This window comes from Rhipicephalus sanguineus, chromosome 11 (assembly GCF_013339695.2).
Source record: "Rhipicephalus sanguineus isolate Rsan-2018 chromosome 11, BIME_Rsan_1.4, whole genome shotgun sequence".
In the NCBI taxonomy this organism is placed as follows: Eukaryota; Metazoa; Arthropoda; class Arachnida; order Ixodida; family Ixodidae; genus Rhipicephalus; species Rhipicephalus sanguineus.
Genome location: NC_051186.1, coordinates 49111852 through 49127642, shown reverse-complemented (window position 1 = coordinate 49127642; position 15791 = coordinate 49111852). Strand labels below are relative to the sequence as shown.

General features: G+C 44.7%; 1 protein-coding gene across 4 annotated transcripts in view; it reads left to right on the top strand.

Moving 5' to 3' along the window:
• The window catches only part of LOC119374467 (uncharacterized), a 125678-nt gene extending 110146 nt beyond the window's left edge, over positions 1 to 15532 (top strand). Inside the window, exons 5-6 of one of the 4 annotated variants that reach the window (XM_037644574.2) lie at positions 6484 to 6603; positions 15348 to 15532. In XM_037644574.2, the coding sequence (XP_037500502.1) occupies positions 6484 to 6603; positions 15348 to 15424 (197 nt within the window). In that variant the 3' untranslated portion in view covers positions 15425 to 15532. Of the gene's footprint in view, positions 1 to 1872; positions 1995 to 3471; positions 5056 to 6483; positions 6604 to 8185; positions 8418 to 15347 lie in introns of those variants that run through there. The other 3 variants (XM_037644571.2, XM_037644573.2, XM_037644576.2) reach the window with 3 other exon arrangements.
• Positions 15533 to 15791: the final 259 nt, after the last annotated feature.

Below are 15791 nucleotides of genomic sequence, written 5' to 3'. Positions count from 1 at the left end.
TGTACGATCGATGATAAGGGTGGCATAGAATGGAGAGAAGGGCGTCGCTACAAAACCACGACCCTATGGGGCAATGAATAAATATTTTCTTTCACAATAATACCTCGTTATTCACCGGCCACCTTCGATAATGTTGTGTAAAGTATCAGAATTGGCCGAAATTCGGTCTTCATTTCAGTTCAATTCACTTATTTCGCCGTAAAGACCCGAGACGATTACACAACTTGTTCTGATGTTAACGTCATCCGTTTCAGTAAAGTACACGCAAAAATGCATAAAAATACGTAGGCATCAAGCATAATCTCAAAGATAAGGATCACGCGAGTGCAAGAGATTCAGCAAGGAGAAAAAAAAAGCAGATAGCGATTGCAGATTGAGTGCTGAGAAATTATACAGTAGCATTAGAAATACTTCTATTGACTCACAAACAATTTCGCCATAACGATTCTTTGTGAACACGAGGCAAGGTTATTTTGCCGTAGGACGTAGAGTCTAAAAATAAAAATGTCCAACGGGCAAAAGCAGCCCGACGGTGTTAGGATATATCGCGGTATTTGTCGGCCTCGGCCAGGTATGGGCTAGGCTTCTGCTCACCTATATTTAAAAAAATATATATATAGAACGACGACCAGGCTATCTATACGCCGTGATCGCATAGGAAACTGAGATAATTCGGAGATCTTTTCTCTCGTAAAGGCGGCTGGTTGTTTGCTTAGAATAATGTATCGCGCATTACAATTAGCCGACCTCCGCGTTTGTTTAACCAGTTCTATATTAAGAACGTTTTCGCAAATCTAGGGAACAGATGTAGGTTCGTATATTTTCTAACGTGTGATTTTGAGTAACTAGATATTGACTTGTTTAATCGTCATTCTTCGATATTTTTTTTTCACAGCTCCACGGGGCCATGTACGAGAGTAAGGACAAGTTTTGTTTCTGTCGTTGCTATTATCTTTTGCGAACTCAGACGAAAAAAAATTGCCTTACTCACGGCAAAAAAAAGTGATAATTCTTGCTCCGTGTCCTGTGGTCACGTTCCTGTTGTTAATTTTGATAAGTACTTTCGCTTTGTTCGAGTTATTCAGTGGTCTTTCGTTTTCATGGAAGTCGTATATTGAGAAAACTGAGCTATCGTAATCAAAGGGCGAACAGCACCTCTGTCCGGCCCCGACAGAACATCAGTTTGGGCTTTGCGACGTCTCTCTGGAGAACCGAATGCGTTTTGTCGTAAAGAAGTACTAAAGGAACATCTAGCGCTTCTCGTTGGTCTTGAGGCTCTAAGTGAAGGTTATTGACATCCATATCATGAAACAAACGAGCTATACAACCCCTGTCTCGGGGCTGAGCTGTTTGATTCACCAGGCTTAAAATAAAAAAAAATGTTGCTTAGCTTCCGTTTCGTGCTGCATTTTAAGTCGTACGTAAGCGCCACAAACAGTCGTAAAACCAGTCTTATCTTTCACGTATTATATACGAACCCTCAATGATCCGAAGTCAGGTGCCAAAATAACGCGCACTGCAACCATTCCAACGTTAAGACGTCTCTTTTCCCCTTTGGCCACTATCACTTCAGTTAGGGCAATAGTTCAACTGCTCTGCTTTTGTTGAGAGAGAGAAACGTTATTTCACAAAGTCGTTGTGCTTTCAGAATCCCCAATCCAGGAACCGATCTCTTTAACCTGTTTCACATCCTAAACTATTACACGCAAGAACTACACGAGGCTTGACATACAGCAGCTCTTTGAATTAAAGTAAGAGATCCCGCGTTGATCCCAGCTTGTACCATACCTCGTTCTCTCAGACTCTCGCGACGTGCGAATTTCGGAGGCTATGTTGTTGACGCAAATCTTTCACTCGTCTGTCACACTACAGGAGGAGCGTCGCCACCATCGAGGGCTACGGAGAAGCCGAGACGATGAGGTTTTTCATCATCGTCCTCATCGTGGTCGCCTCCATGATCCTGGTGCTCTTGGCGCTCATATTGTTCGGAGTCAGTAAGTGTAACGGCAGTCTCTCAATTACAATAAAACTATTTGCCAGGTCAGTTCGTGTTCCCCCATCTTTGGGTGCTAACGTTGCCGCTTTCGACTCGGATGTCCTTTACAGCCGTTTGCTCCCTGACCCACTCTGATGTATTCTGGTCTCTTAAGGTTAGGCCTGTCATTTTCCTTCCCAAAATCAAGCAGAAGAAATGGACACGGGCAGGGCATGTAGCGCGTAGGCAGGATAACCGCTGGTCATTAAGAATAACTCACTGGATTCCAAGAGAAGGCAAATGGGCTAGTGAGAATACAGAAATTTCGTTGGGCAGATAAGATAAAGAAGTTTGCCGATATAACGTGGCGGCAGCAAGCACAGGACCGAGTTGATTAGCGGAGAATGGGAGAGGCCTTTGCCCTGCAGTGGGCGTGGTCAGGATTATGATGATGATGATTGCCGCTTCGCAATTGCAGAAACTAAATCAGCATTTAGAAGAGCAACTCCATAGGCAAGTTGGTTGAACATGCTAAAGTATAACAGCACGGAATCGACTAGGACGAATGAGAGTAACTAACACGACAGACGAAGCGGTGACTCTCAGCTAAAGTTTATTGCAGAAAAAGCACAGGAATATAAAGAGAGCGAGACGTAAAAAAAACACCCAGGAATAATACTAAAAAATATCAAAAGAGCATAAGAAACGAAAGCCCGCATCACTTGTGCTGCTCATGCGCACGGCACTAATATTCAAGCTCTTTTTTCCGCCAAGGCAATATGGACGGCACGCTCACACAGTTCGTACCTAATCTAGCAATCGCCATATCACTCGGGCTGTTTTCGCGCTGTTAGACTTTAGTCAATCAGCATTTGCTTCTCGACAGTTGCGTTTAAAGTGCGGCCGAGTGCCCAGTGAATGTTGTGTGATTACCTTGATGAACTCTTCTGGAATGCGCGGACGTTTCGGGTGTGCGAACATTTCTGACATGTGAACATCGTTGTTGCGTGGGAAATTATACGTTATAGTGCCGGGATAGGAACGTGAATGTCCATTCGTGCGAAAATTTTAAGTTTTTCGATTATTGACAAATTCATGATGCAAACAATTACGTAAGAAGAGTAGCCGGAGCCGCACCCAGGCACCAAGCTCTCCCTAAACACATTTAATAATAATAATAATAATAATAATAATAATAATAATAATAATAATAATAATAATAATAATAATAATAATAATAATAATAATAATAATATGTAGAGTTACAGGATTTATTTGCGCGGGCCTCTGACAGGCGAGGACAGAGCTTCCAAAGTTAGCACGTGTTCGTGGTGTTGCAATTCGTAAGTTACGCATTGCATAACGTGTGGACGTATGTAGCACGTTATGCTTATGCATGAGCACGAGGAGCTTGTAGCCAAATAACTTTGATTTGATGCCTTTGTTAATAAGAGCTTACTCATTCTTCCAAATGATCTCATCTTTCTCTTTCGCAGTGGAAGTCACCTACTATGAATACCCATCCAAGACGCCGACGTCCAAATCTCACTGACGTATTGGCCAAGGACACCGATGACGAGCCTTATTTGTTATATATTGAAGTATATCGCGCAACAGTACCTGTCCTCTTAGTGTTGATTTCTGTGAATAGTCTACCTATAGTCACAACCATCCTGCTGCAGATTTAGTTCGTGCGTTTAGTCCATGCGTTGTTATTGCGTCGTACTTTCGCCGCCAACCTTCTCTGGGACATCTGGTGGTCTTGGCCGCACAGCTCGAAGACCTGTCGCCAGACTCAAACTTATGCGTGTCTTCCGTGGTACGTCGAGTCCGGCACATCAGATGGGCGATGGCAGCAGTTTCCGGTTTATCTCCGCTGAGCACCAGGTAGACGAACTAGAATTACACGGGAATGAATCCTCATGCAAAATAGCCTGTTACACGTTTCTTTGTTTAAATGTACAAAATATATTCGGCGTTTCCGTACTGCAGCGTTCCGCATGCCGTTCCAGTAATTCCATATTTTGCCGTAAGATTCTTACGTAAATATATGGCAACCATATGGAAAACGTATGGACTTGGAAACATGTGGAATTATTTGAATTACTTGCTCAACGTTTCAGTATGGATGTAGGGCGGATGTGTCAATCAGCGATGAATTGGTGGCAAGTGAACAATCCTTTCGTGTTCACTGATGGCTATAGTTGTTGTTTAAACATGATGCATATCGTAGCAAGTTCCACAAGAGGCCTAGTTACGCTATATTGTGGCAACTGCGGAGTTGATTGAGTTGGCCTTCCTTTTTCGTTTTCTTTCAATAAACCTCCTCCCAGTTGCGAGCAAGCGCTTGCTATGCGTCTAATTTTATCCATGTTCTTTGAGCTGCTTCATTCTTAAATGGTACATATCCACAAGCACGCAATAAGACAAGAACTGGAAAGTTGTATAGATTGCATAACATTTAACCCGCTTGATTGAAGTTGATTAAAGGTTGATTAAAATACTGATCTACTAAAATGTGTACCCCCTTCTTCCTTCTATGTCACCTTACGCTTACTGCTCACTGAAATCTTGTTCCATTTGATGAAAAGGACGGTGTACCTACAACACATTGCACGCGAAAATAACGGTGTATGCGCCAAATATCGGTGGGCGAAGTTTTAGTTAATAGACCGAAGAACCAAATTATTCTAAGAATTAAAATTCAAGAAATATACAAGTGATAGTATGTTTTGCAAATAGGCAACCAAACTGACAGACAACTATACAGTGAAGCATCCAAGAACAATTTAAAATTTTTAATGGGTAATTTCACCACTATATCAACTCGTAACACTAGTTGGAATACTAATAAATACGAAACTGCAATGGTCTAAGTTTTGTTGTTGTGTCAAAACCAGCAAGGGCGTCTAGCACATTTTATGATAAAAGGCCAATCCCGAGCCTCCGGAACGAAGAACTATTACTAAACTCAAGCTCAACCCAAGTTCACCGAGTGTAAAAGTAAGTAGGACTGCCAAATTAGGGTGTATATTATCGTAGTTTATTTTCAGTGCATCACGTTCGAATAAAATCTGACGTTCAACACTTTTGTGAACGCTTTTGTATTTATAGTAATGCCTCTATGCTCAGTGCGATTTTGTGCTTTGCACGTGACTGCGAGTTACATGCTAGAAGAAGAGCAAGAAGAACTGCTGCTCCGTGTTCCCAGCTACACGTGTGCATGAAACAGTAAGTTTGTCCTTTAACCTGTCGTACTTGTCCGTTTATATAGCGCAGAACTGCACATTGCAGACTAATACAAGCGCTCGCTCATCTAATTTTAAGAAGAGAAAAAAGCGCCAGTGCTTGCCTCTTCTATTCTTTGTGGTCCGTCTTGTTTTGCGCTGAACTTCTCTTCTTAAATGCTATGTACCAACTAGGCCCAACAAAAGTTTTACTGAAGTTCGCTCATCTGATGTTTTCGCCAGAACCTCTTTGAAACGGGCATCCTGCGCTCTCTTTGATAAGTACGATGAGCCCACGCCGCTACAGTGGCCAGCACTTGTCGGTTTCTAGATATTCTCGGAAAATACCGTAGTGCGTTTCGTACGGCATGCCATATATTCTCGTCAACCGTAGTTGCTGCGTCAATGTTAGAAAAAATAAGCAGGGTATATGAAATAAAGGCAGAGGTAAAAAGAAGACGACGACCAAATGCAAATTGTATTTGGTCGGCGTCTCCCTTTTACCTTTGACCATGAGCATTTTCGACGAGACGAGTTTTCGACAAACTCTTGATTTCGCGGAACGAAGGCAACTTTTTCTTCGGGCACTTGACCACCTTTTGCGAGAGTTATTAGAGTCGTTTAGCAAGATACTGAACTACGGTACGCAAATACGGCACAATATTGCGGTACCGCTCCTCCTTTCTCGCTCGTTTTGCCGCAGTGAAGGCACCCCAACACCACAAAGGCTCTTTCGAAAATTACTGTGGGGTTTTAACGCCTCATTGTTGCCTGTCAGCCTATGCATTGTTAACGATGAACCTGTCGTTCGGAGGACACACTGTCACTGGAACTTGGAGCGGTTTAAGCACAACGAGCGAGAAAGGAGGAGCGCCATGGTAATGCCGTAGCTATTTCCGTACCGTATTTCCGTAACTTGCTAAAAGAGTCTATTAGCACCTGTGCGGCGTTTAGATTCCCTATTGCCGTAATCTATCTATCTATCTATCTATCTATCTATCTATCTATCTATCTATCTATCTATCTATCTATCTATCTATCTATCTATCTATCTATCTATCTATCTATCTATCTATCTATCTATCTATCTATCTATCTATCTATCTATCTATCTATCTATCTATCTATCTATCTTCTGACTTCTTGTCTATCTGGATCTGGTATAAGCACATTTTCTTTAGTTAGTGACTCGGTTACTTTAGTGAGTGACTTGGTTATAAGTAACACGTCTTTCTGTGAAAGGTTTCATCTCTTGGAACAGTCGATTGTGGTCTCTTGCAGAATGGTTGACCACCATGGACCACTACGAGGAAGAGAGCACGGTCAAGTTTTTCCTGGTCATGACCCTCGTGGTGTCGGCTGTGGTCTTCGTGCTTTTAGGGCTCATGTTGTTCGGTTTCGGTAAGTGTCACGATTCAGTCTGACATCCCATTAAGCAATACTGAATTCATGAAGGAGCCGCTTCGGGAATATGAAGGTGAATGTTGGGAACATATTTTTTTGGAGGACACTGTCGCCCGATAAGGTCCAGAAACGCTGTATATATGGGAAAACGTCGCCGCCAGGGGATGCTGCTGCTGATGATGGTGGTCACAACTCGATGATAACATAGTCTTAAAAACGTTACAGCGCACACAGACGGGAACTGAGGAATAAAATACAAGACACAGCGCTGAACTACAGCTGAAACACTTTTCAAGGAGCAAAACATATATACGCTGAACCAGCCAATGACAAAGCTCTCAGTGCCCAGCACCAACAAAAATACTCTAAGAATATGACGCTCATCATTTTGCACTTTTGTGTTTTGTTCTTTTGTGCTCGGTCTGTGAGTGTTGTAACGTTTCTGAGATGCAATACCAACCAGGCCTACGAGCCATCCTCGTGAGCATAGTTTCATTTTTCTTTTACTTGCGATAAACTCGCGTCTTTGTTATTATTTTTGTAGCTATAGCTAAATTAGATCTTGCGGTTGCGAATGGGCGGTCGTAGTGTCAGCGTATAACATCAGCCCACATTTGGTAGTATGATATCGGATATTTAGGTTAGACTTTGCCTAGAAAAGCAACGGCTTTGATACATGCCAGCAGGGTTCGCTAACAACTTCTCTATACCTTTAGACACACGGACAAGTGATAGCCCATAAAAGAGGCGCGAGGTATTAAACTGCGCCAAAGTTTCTCGAAAGCTCGATCATCTGGAATAATTTGCGCTAGCCTTCGTCACCGGCCATCGTGGCCTCAACGATGGCCGCTGGACGGTCGCGGAGGCCACGCTAATTGGCATGAGCATCAGCGACGGCGGCAGCAACAGGGGGAGTGTCAATACCCTGCAGTGGTTGGCAGTATATTTGGCTTGGTCTGGTGGTACTCGCGAAGCACTGTCGCTGTAAAACAACCACGCGGAGCTCGTTTGAAACAAAATGCAGTTGTACGCATCAAAGTGTCTCTTCGAACAGCCCACTTAGAACGATTCACGAAAGTGTGGTCTTAAAGGGCCCTCAAACAACCTCTAGAAATACAAAACGAGCGTGTTGTTCTCTCCTGGCGTTTCCCGCCTTTTTGGTACAATTGGTGACGCGAGCAGTCTGTTCTCATGACGTTTTGAGGAGATAAGCTCTTTGTTGGTGCATATACAAGGGCTATCAGTTCTGCCTTGTCTCGCATGACTATCGTGCGCGATCAACCTATTGCACTTCGTTTCGTGCGTTTTCGACTGTGTAAGCGGAGATAACACCATGTAGCCGAAAAGCGCGAAATCCTGATGGGCTCAACGCTTAATGCTCACGCTGTCCAGGTGTTTTATGAAGAAATAAGAGGCGAGGAGGAGACGGCGCCATTAGGGAGGATAGTGAATGCGAGGAAGAAACAACTCTGTCGTCTTTGAAGTTAGGAGTGGTTTAGGGGCCCTGTAACGTAGAAAGCGCGGTATGATATATCTCAATTGTTAGCTTCATGATTTCTTTTTTTTAATTCTTTGGCAGTGCAGGGCATCAACAACATCGATTACAGCAGCTATCCAACCGCAATGCCCAAGTCGACGCCGCGTTTTGTGGACTGATCGATACGATCGACGCCGAACTACCGTTGACGCGCCTGCAGACATCTTGCGTCGCCATGATGCCGTGCCACAACGCAACGTCGAAGTGTTAGATGTGTACCTTGACTAACCGTTCCGTATATGTTTTATTCTTCAATGTATTGTGCGGTCCGCAACCAAAATAAAAAGAAGCCTTCATAAATGTCCCACTGCTGCCATTACTACAAAAAAAAATTACACCATCTCCCGCTAAAGGGGACCATGAGGCGATGCGAAGCCGGAGCACTTGGAACGCGATCGACAGGCGGGCGAGAGGGGGGCAGCGTAGGAGAGGAGAGAGAAGGGGAGGGGACGCGCATGCGCTGGAGCTCATCGCGGCGTTGCGCAGGAGAGAATTTCGGCATGTCTAGCCCGCGTTTCAGAGGAAGACTGGAAAGGGGGAGGGGAGAGGGAAAGTGGAGAGGGGAAGTGGAGAGGGAAAGTGGAGAGGGGAAGGGGCGAGGGGAAGGGGAGAAGGTGAGTGGAGAGGGTATGCGCATGCGCAATAAGGGTGGTCACGCCGCACACCACCACCACCACCACCACCACCGGATTGAGCTCCGCCTTAAGATACTTCGCATCTAAAACAATTTTCTGCGATAAGCTAAAGCACGTATGCGGAATCGGCCTGGCATTTTTCGTTATGACCATGTTCATTGTGCGCTTGTGTTGTTACGAAAGCGACGTTTAAGAGAGAACTTTAATTAAGCAAATCAGTAGGTGGTATTTCCGCGGACCCTCACCCAGGGCTCCGCTGGACACGGCGGCGCCCCGGGCCTAACCCAGGGTCGCCAGCTTGCTTCCCAGGAAGAGATCCGCCAGTCTCACCTCCCCCGACCACGTTCGTGTTTGCTTGAGTATTGCCAGAAGTTGACCAAGACTACTCTCTCCGGGCAGATGCATTTTATATGGAATTGTGTTGGGGGGCCTCCGCACCAAGGACATGCGTTCGCGTATCTGTCTGGAGCTGTTTAAACTCAAGATAAATCCCTGGGGATCCGTCGTCTGCACTTTCTAGCCCAGCTATGAGATCGACGCCTGACGTGAGGGAGAGCATGCGTAAAGTTGTGGGTATGAGGGAAGCCTAGTGTAGCGAGTTGACCCTGGTAGAGAAAGGGTATAGCAACGGGGAGAGGTGAAGCTGAGTACCGAGGAGGAGAGCAAAGGCGAAGCTACGGCGGGAGTTGAGCAGGTGGTGTGGAGAGGAGGACAGAGCATGCAGGAGGGCGCGATTCGCTGTGCCGGTGAAAGGAGTCGACCAATAGTAGCGTATCTTATGTTTCAGCGCATGGAACACTAGGACGAAAAGGAAGACACCAGGACACAGCGCTACTAACAAATAACTGACGTTTATTGCACGCGGTAACAGCATAAATACCACCATTGTACAGGAAATAGTGTGAAAATCACCTTTGCACCACATATCGCTTTACGACAACAGCGCCACCGCTACCGCGACAGGAACACTATCTCTTTTTGAGACAACGAAACATATGAGCAGCTCATGTTAATTTCAAACGCCTCAACAATTGTTGTGCGAATGTGATTTCCACACCCTTTCCCTCTTTCTTGTACAACGGTATTTATGATGTTACAGCGTGCAATAAACGTCAGTTGTTAGTAGCGCTGCGTCCTCGTGTCTTCCTTTTCGTCCTCGTGTTTCCTTGCGTTGAAGCATAAGATATGCAGTACCAACTAGCACACCAGTCGGTTTTATTGATCAATAATAGCGCGTGCTGAGCCCAGGTGCTTCTGGTGAGAGAGGAGGAAGGGCGCGCTGATGCCACCAGCTTCGCTGTTTAATCAGGCCTTCGTTACGTTAAGTCAGTTGAAGCTCTACATAATTTTTTGTGTGTAGTGTGTGTAAATGGGGACATGTGTCAGGATGTAAACGACGCCAGTTCCACGCTCGTTGTTCATGTGGTTTTCAAATGCTGCAAAACGTTCAACAAGCGAGGTATGCCTACATCGTATGCGAGAGATGAAAGATGCTTGGAAGAGGGGTTGTCGCTGGGGCAAGCGTTTCGATAAGTGGACTTGTCTTTGTCAATGCAGCAACTGCCAATTTACGCCAGGGATATACAGCTTATCAGTCGATTGTATTGATCATTGATCCCCCTTCCCCAACCCCCAAAACTGTACAGCTTTCTGTATCTAACGTGGTTTTGCACATCACCCAGACCAGAGGTATCGCAGCTTTCTGCACCTCGCTTATGATTTTCCAGCACGATCCAGCAGGCCGAGGAAGCTGCCGGCAGACGCGGTCTCTCAGTTGGCTCCTAGGTGGGATTCCAGCCCAGCAATCTGCCGGAATTAAGTTTTCCTCTCTCCTGCCTCCGAGATTGGCCGACATTTCAGCAAGCGGCGATGCGATGCGATGACGTCATCTTGTGACGTCACATATTTTGGCAACATGTGACGTCTTGTGATGACGTCTTCGCGGGATGAACTTTATCATCACGTCGTGTTGACGTCGACTTTTCGCGTTTGATGACGCATATAAGGTTTCCGCCTTGACAAGTGAACCCTCTAACGCATAATGCGCTCTACTATGGGAGAGCTCTACGTAGCTGTCCTTAATGGCGGTGATGTTCCGGGCGGACGGGTATACGTTCAGAAGTTTAGAAAATCGCAGGGAACCCAGCAGCAATACTAACATATGCCATCATGAAAATCCGTCACATTTTTCTGATAAAATTTTAAAAAATCTGTTTTGAAAACTAAGTCTGGATAATTATCGGTAATTTTCTTGGTAATTCCTTCATAACTTTTATACCATTATCCTCGACAGAAGCAAATATGTACCTGAAACTGCTCTGCAAATCGTCCGTGCAAGGCTCTTAATTCCAGGGCTCCGTCTCAATTTTCTGAGAGAAAACTCGCAGGGTTCCTTATGCATTTGCCTAAGACGACTCAAAGGCGAACGCCATCTTGTTTTTTCTTCTCAGTAGATGACCTTTCAGTATCGGAGACAACCTAGTCTTGCACTGCCTCCGTGATCGGCGCACCTTTCACTAAGGAACGATGTCATGTGATGATGTCATCATGTGACGTCACGTTATGTAACGTCATGGCGACTTCACGAATTCTGGCGATCCTTGACGTCATGATGACGTCATATGGTGTCATCAACTGATGATAGTTTTTTGCCTCATTCGCGTTAACGCCGCCGTCGGTCAATTTTCACATTTGATGAGGCATCTAAGTCTTTCGCCTTAACCCTTTCCCTACCGTTGACCAGTATAGTCGTCATGAGATTTTGTAAGAAAAAGGCCGATGACGACTATACTCGTCATTAACAGAAATTGATCCCTCATGGAACCAGTGACAACTCTGTTTCTTGACGCTAGATGGCCACACTTGTCCATTTTGTGCCATTTGTGTCTCGGCTTTCATTTCATTGCCATCTTTCATTCTATCAGTTTGCGGTGAAGCCATCTTCAAGCTATCTTTTTTACGCAGTTAGTGAGATAAAGGAACCCCATTGAATTGAGATGTTACCATTTCATTCAGATGAATAAAAGCTCTACAAGTTGATTCTCAAGAAAATTACCAATTGTATTCGAAACTAAGTTTTCCAAACAGATCTTTCTTAATTTTATCCGGCAGATTTGGAGGCCTAACCAGAGAAAGTACGGCGGATTTTCATGATCCTATATGCTAGCACTCCTCGTGGCCGTTTAGTGCGTTACTAAAGGTTGAAAAGGTTGTCAGACGCGTCGGCTGGCACCAGGGACAGTTGCGCAGAGGTCTCCCGTTTGGAGAGTATTATGCTTCAAATTGTTCATCTTTTAAAGAGGTACTAAAGTGAGTCGATAAATTAGTTTAGGCTCATAAGTTATACTAAAGAGGCTCTATTGTCGTTAATTTCACCACAATAAGCTCATATATAGATGATAAAGTCAATGTCAAACGTTTCATTTTTAGATTTCCCGCTGAAATCTGCGATGGTGTCATGATGGATTTCCAAGTGTTTTCCTCGTAATTTGGCCACTTTGACTCAACGAAATTTTCTTTAAATTGTCATGTTAAATCTCTGGCTCCCGCAGAAGCACAATGTGCTTCATATTTACCGATTAGGAACTACGCAGGCTTCAGTAGACGCCTAAAAATCTATGACGTCATGGCGACTGCTCCGTGAACTTCAAGGTGGCATCACCACCCGCATTTTCTTTTCCCGCGTTTTCTCACTTACCAAACGTCTTCTCGAAGCAAGCTTGGTATTCTTGGTATCGTGAAAGGGTAATTTACGAATAAGAGAAAAATGGTTTTCCTCTTTAGGGTCCCGCTTTAAGGCGTAAACCTTGTATGCCTCATCAGATACGAAATGTGACCGTCGGCTTCAGGACTAATTGAATTTAAAGAACATCATCATGCGATTACGTCATCGTAAGGCGTCACATGTCGCAAGAAGATGTGACGTCACACGATGACGTCATTACACGACGTAGTCGCTTGGTCAAAACCTCGGCGGAACTCGGAGGTAGTGCTGCGAAACTATGCCAAGTGCTGAAAGCTGCCATTCCTCCGATCGCGGAGACCATGCAAAACCACATTAGGCGCGGAAAGCTTTCCGGGGGAGGGGAGGGACCGATAATGAAAACAATCGACTGAGAAAAATAATCAGCAGAAAATATGAGCAAAATATGTTTCTGCCACGCAATATTGCATGCGCTAAGGACGCTCCTTGCAGTCCATGACATTCATATGTGTTCTTCTTTTTTTTAGAAAAATATTCCAGCATGGGCGTGACTCTGTGGTATAGAACTCCTGGTTGTCACGCATAAGTCCTGGGTTCGATTCCCACTCGAACCGAAGATTTTATTTTATATACTTGCATCTATATCGAACTTTCGCTCACGGACAACGTTGATTTATCGCACACAACCAAACACGCCGATACCGACCCCGGCACCGGAATAGCTGCGCAAGAAGCGCTCTCACACTACCGCGTTATTGCTAAACTTAAGCTCAACCCGAGTTAGCCAAGTGGCAAATAATTAAAACTGCCAAATTGGGGTGTATACTATTATCACAATTTACCCTAATTGCTGCATGTTACAAAAAAGTTTGAAGTTTGGCGTATTTATAAACGCATTTATGCTTAGTTATGCCTATATGCACAATGGGACCTTGTGCTTCGCAAGTAACTGGGAGTTACATTCTGGAAGAAGAAGAGCAAGAAGACCTGTCGCTGAGTGTTCCCAGCTACACGCGTGCACAAATCAGTAAGTTTGTCCTTTAACTTGTCGTACTTGTGATTTTATATAGCGCAGAACTGTACGTTGCAGACTAATACAAGCGCCCGCTTATCTGTTGTTTTCGTCAAAACGGCCACCGGGCGCTGTCTTTAATAAATCCAATGAGCCCACGTTCCTGCAGTCGCTAGGACTTGTCGATTACGAGATATACTAAGAAAATACCACAGTGCGCTTCGTACGCCATACCATATGTTTTAAGGCATCCGTAGTTGCTGTGCATCAGTGTTAAAAAATAAGAAGGGTCTATGGAACGGAGCCAGCTATTGTTCAGGCATTTGACCATCATTTACGAGAGTTAGTAGCAGCTGTGCGGCGTATAGATTCCTTGCTGCCGTAGCATATCTATCTATCTATCTATCTATCTATCTATCTATCTATCTATCTATCTATCTATCTATCTATCTATCTATCTATCTATCTATCTATCTATCTATCTATCTATCTATCTATCTATCTATCTATCTATCTATCTATCTATCTATCTATCTATCTATCTATCTATCTATCTATCTATCTATCTATCTATCTATCTATCTATCTATCTATCTATCTATCTATCTATCTATCTATCTATCTATCTATCTATCTATCTATCTATCTATCTATCTATCTATCTATCTATCTATCTATCTATCTATCTGCACATTGGCTGACAGTTTTGGACGAGATATTTAAAGGGGTACTGAGGCAAAAATTTTGGCCTCGCGTTTTTCTGCTGAAATTTGTTGCTGGAGGCCTGGTAGTCATAACACGGCACATCGTTTGCTGCAGCACACGACAGATAATTAATTACAGGATCCTCATTATTAGCCAGTTCCAGTTCCGGTTTGAGAGAGCTCCAAAAACGACAAGCCTCCGGGTGCAACTATCACCACCTAGCGTGGGCAACGCTTGACCACGTCAGCGCACAGAATTGTGACGCACTTGTGCGCGGTCCGCAGCACAGACAGCGCAAGGCAATCAAGAAGTCCTTTCGAACAGGAAACGGGAAAGCAGTATCGCCAAACCGAAAACTTTCAACGCGAGCGCCGCAGCCACGGACCCGCGAGCAGCCGCCGAAAAGTAGTGTGCTGGCACAAGCGCGCCAAAAGAGAAATGGTGACTATGACGTCATCATAACTTGCTGTATCAGCTACAGCGTGGTGACGTCGGGGAAGTAGGGGGTCACCTTCAAGTCACATTGAAGGGTGTCCATGTCGCGAGATGCGGCGTATAGCGCTGGATCGCGCACGCGAACTTCAAAATTCATATAAAATAACTACCAAGCTGTATTCGCTGTTGATATTTTGGATATTATATACGCATGTTCCCGGGAATCGATCCCGCAGGCTATCTCGGCCGCGAAATTTTGTGTCAGTACCCCTTTAAGAACGAACAAAAGCATATCCTGTTTTAGTTTTATTTCGAGCATACCGCACAGACGCGGTAACGTGGTTATATAGTTAGTAACTCAGTTATAAACGACATCCCTTTCTGTCAATCGTTTCATATCTTGTTAGCAGTCGATCGTCGCCTGTTGGAGAATTGCTGACCACCATGGACCACTACGAAGAAGAGAGCGTGGTCAAGTTTTTCTTGGTCATGATCTTCGTGGTGTCGGCTGTGGTCTTCTTGGTTTTAGGGCTCATGTTCTTCCGTTTCGGTAAGCGTCACGATTGAGTTTGACATCCGCTAGCGATTTAGCGCCGAAAAGACGTGTTCGTCTTTTTCAGCGCTAGATCAAGACGTCGTCAGGTAGATGTTTACAAGTGCAGTGTCATTTGTCGTAGTTGTTACCTTCAATATTTCCTTTTTATTTTATGGCAGTGCAGGGCATCAACAACATCGATTACAGCAGGTATCCAACCGCACTGCCCAAGTCGACGCTGCGTATTGTGGACTGAATGATGTGATCGACGCCGGACTGCCGTTCACGCGCCTGCCCACATCCTGCGTCACCATCATGCCCTGCCACAACGCAACATCGAAGTGTTAGATGTATACATTGTCTAAATTATGAGTAAATGTTTTATTATTTGCTTTAATGTGCGGCCCCCGAACAATAGCATTCATAAACGTTGCGCTGCTGCCATTACAACGACACAATTTTCTGCGATTAACAATATCATGCTTATGATTCGACCTGGCCTTGTTCATTGTGATCGTGTTCAGTGTGCACTTGTGCATGGGCGTCTGCATGGGCGTCGGCAGGACTTTGTCATGCGGGGTGCAAACCCGTGTTGTTGCATAGCAGTGGGGGATTGGGGGAGC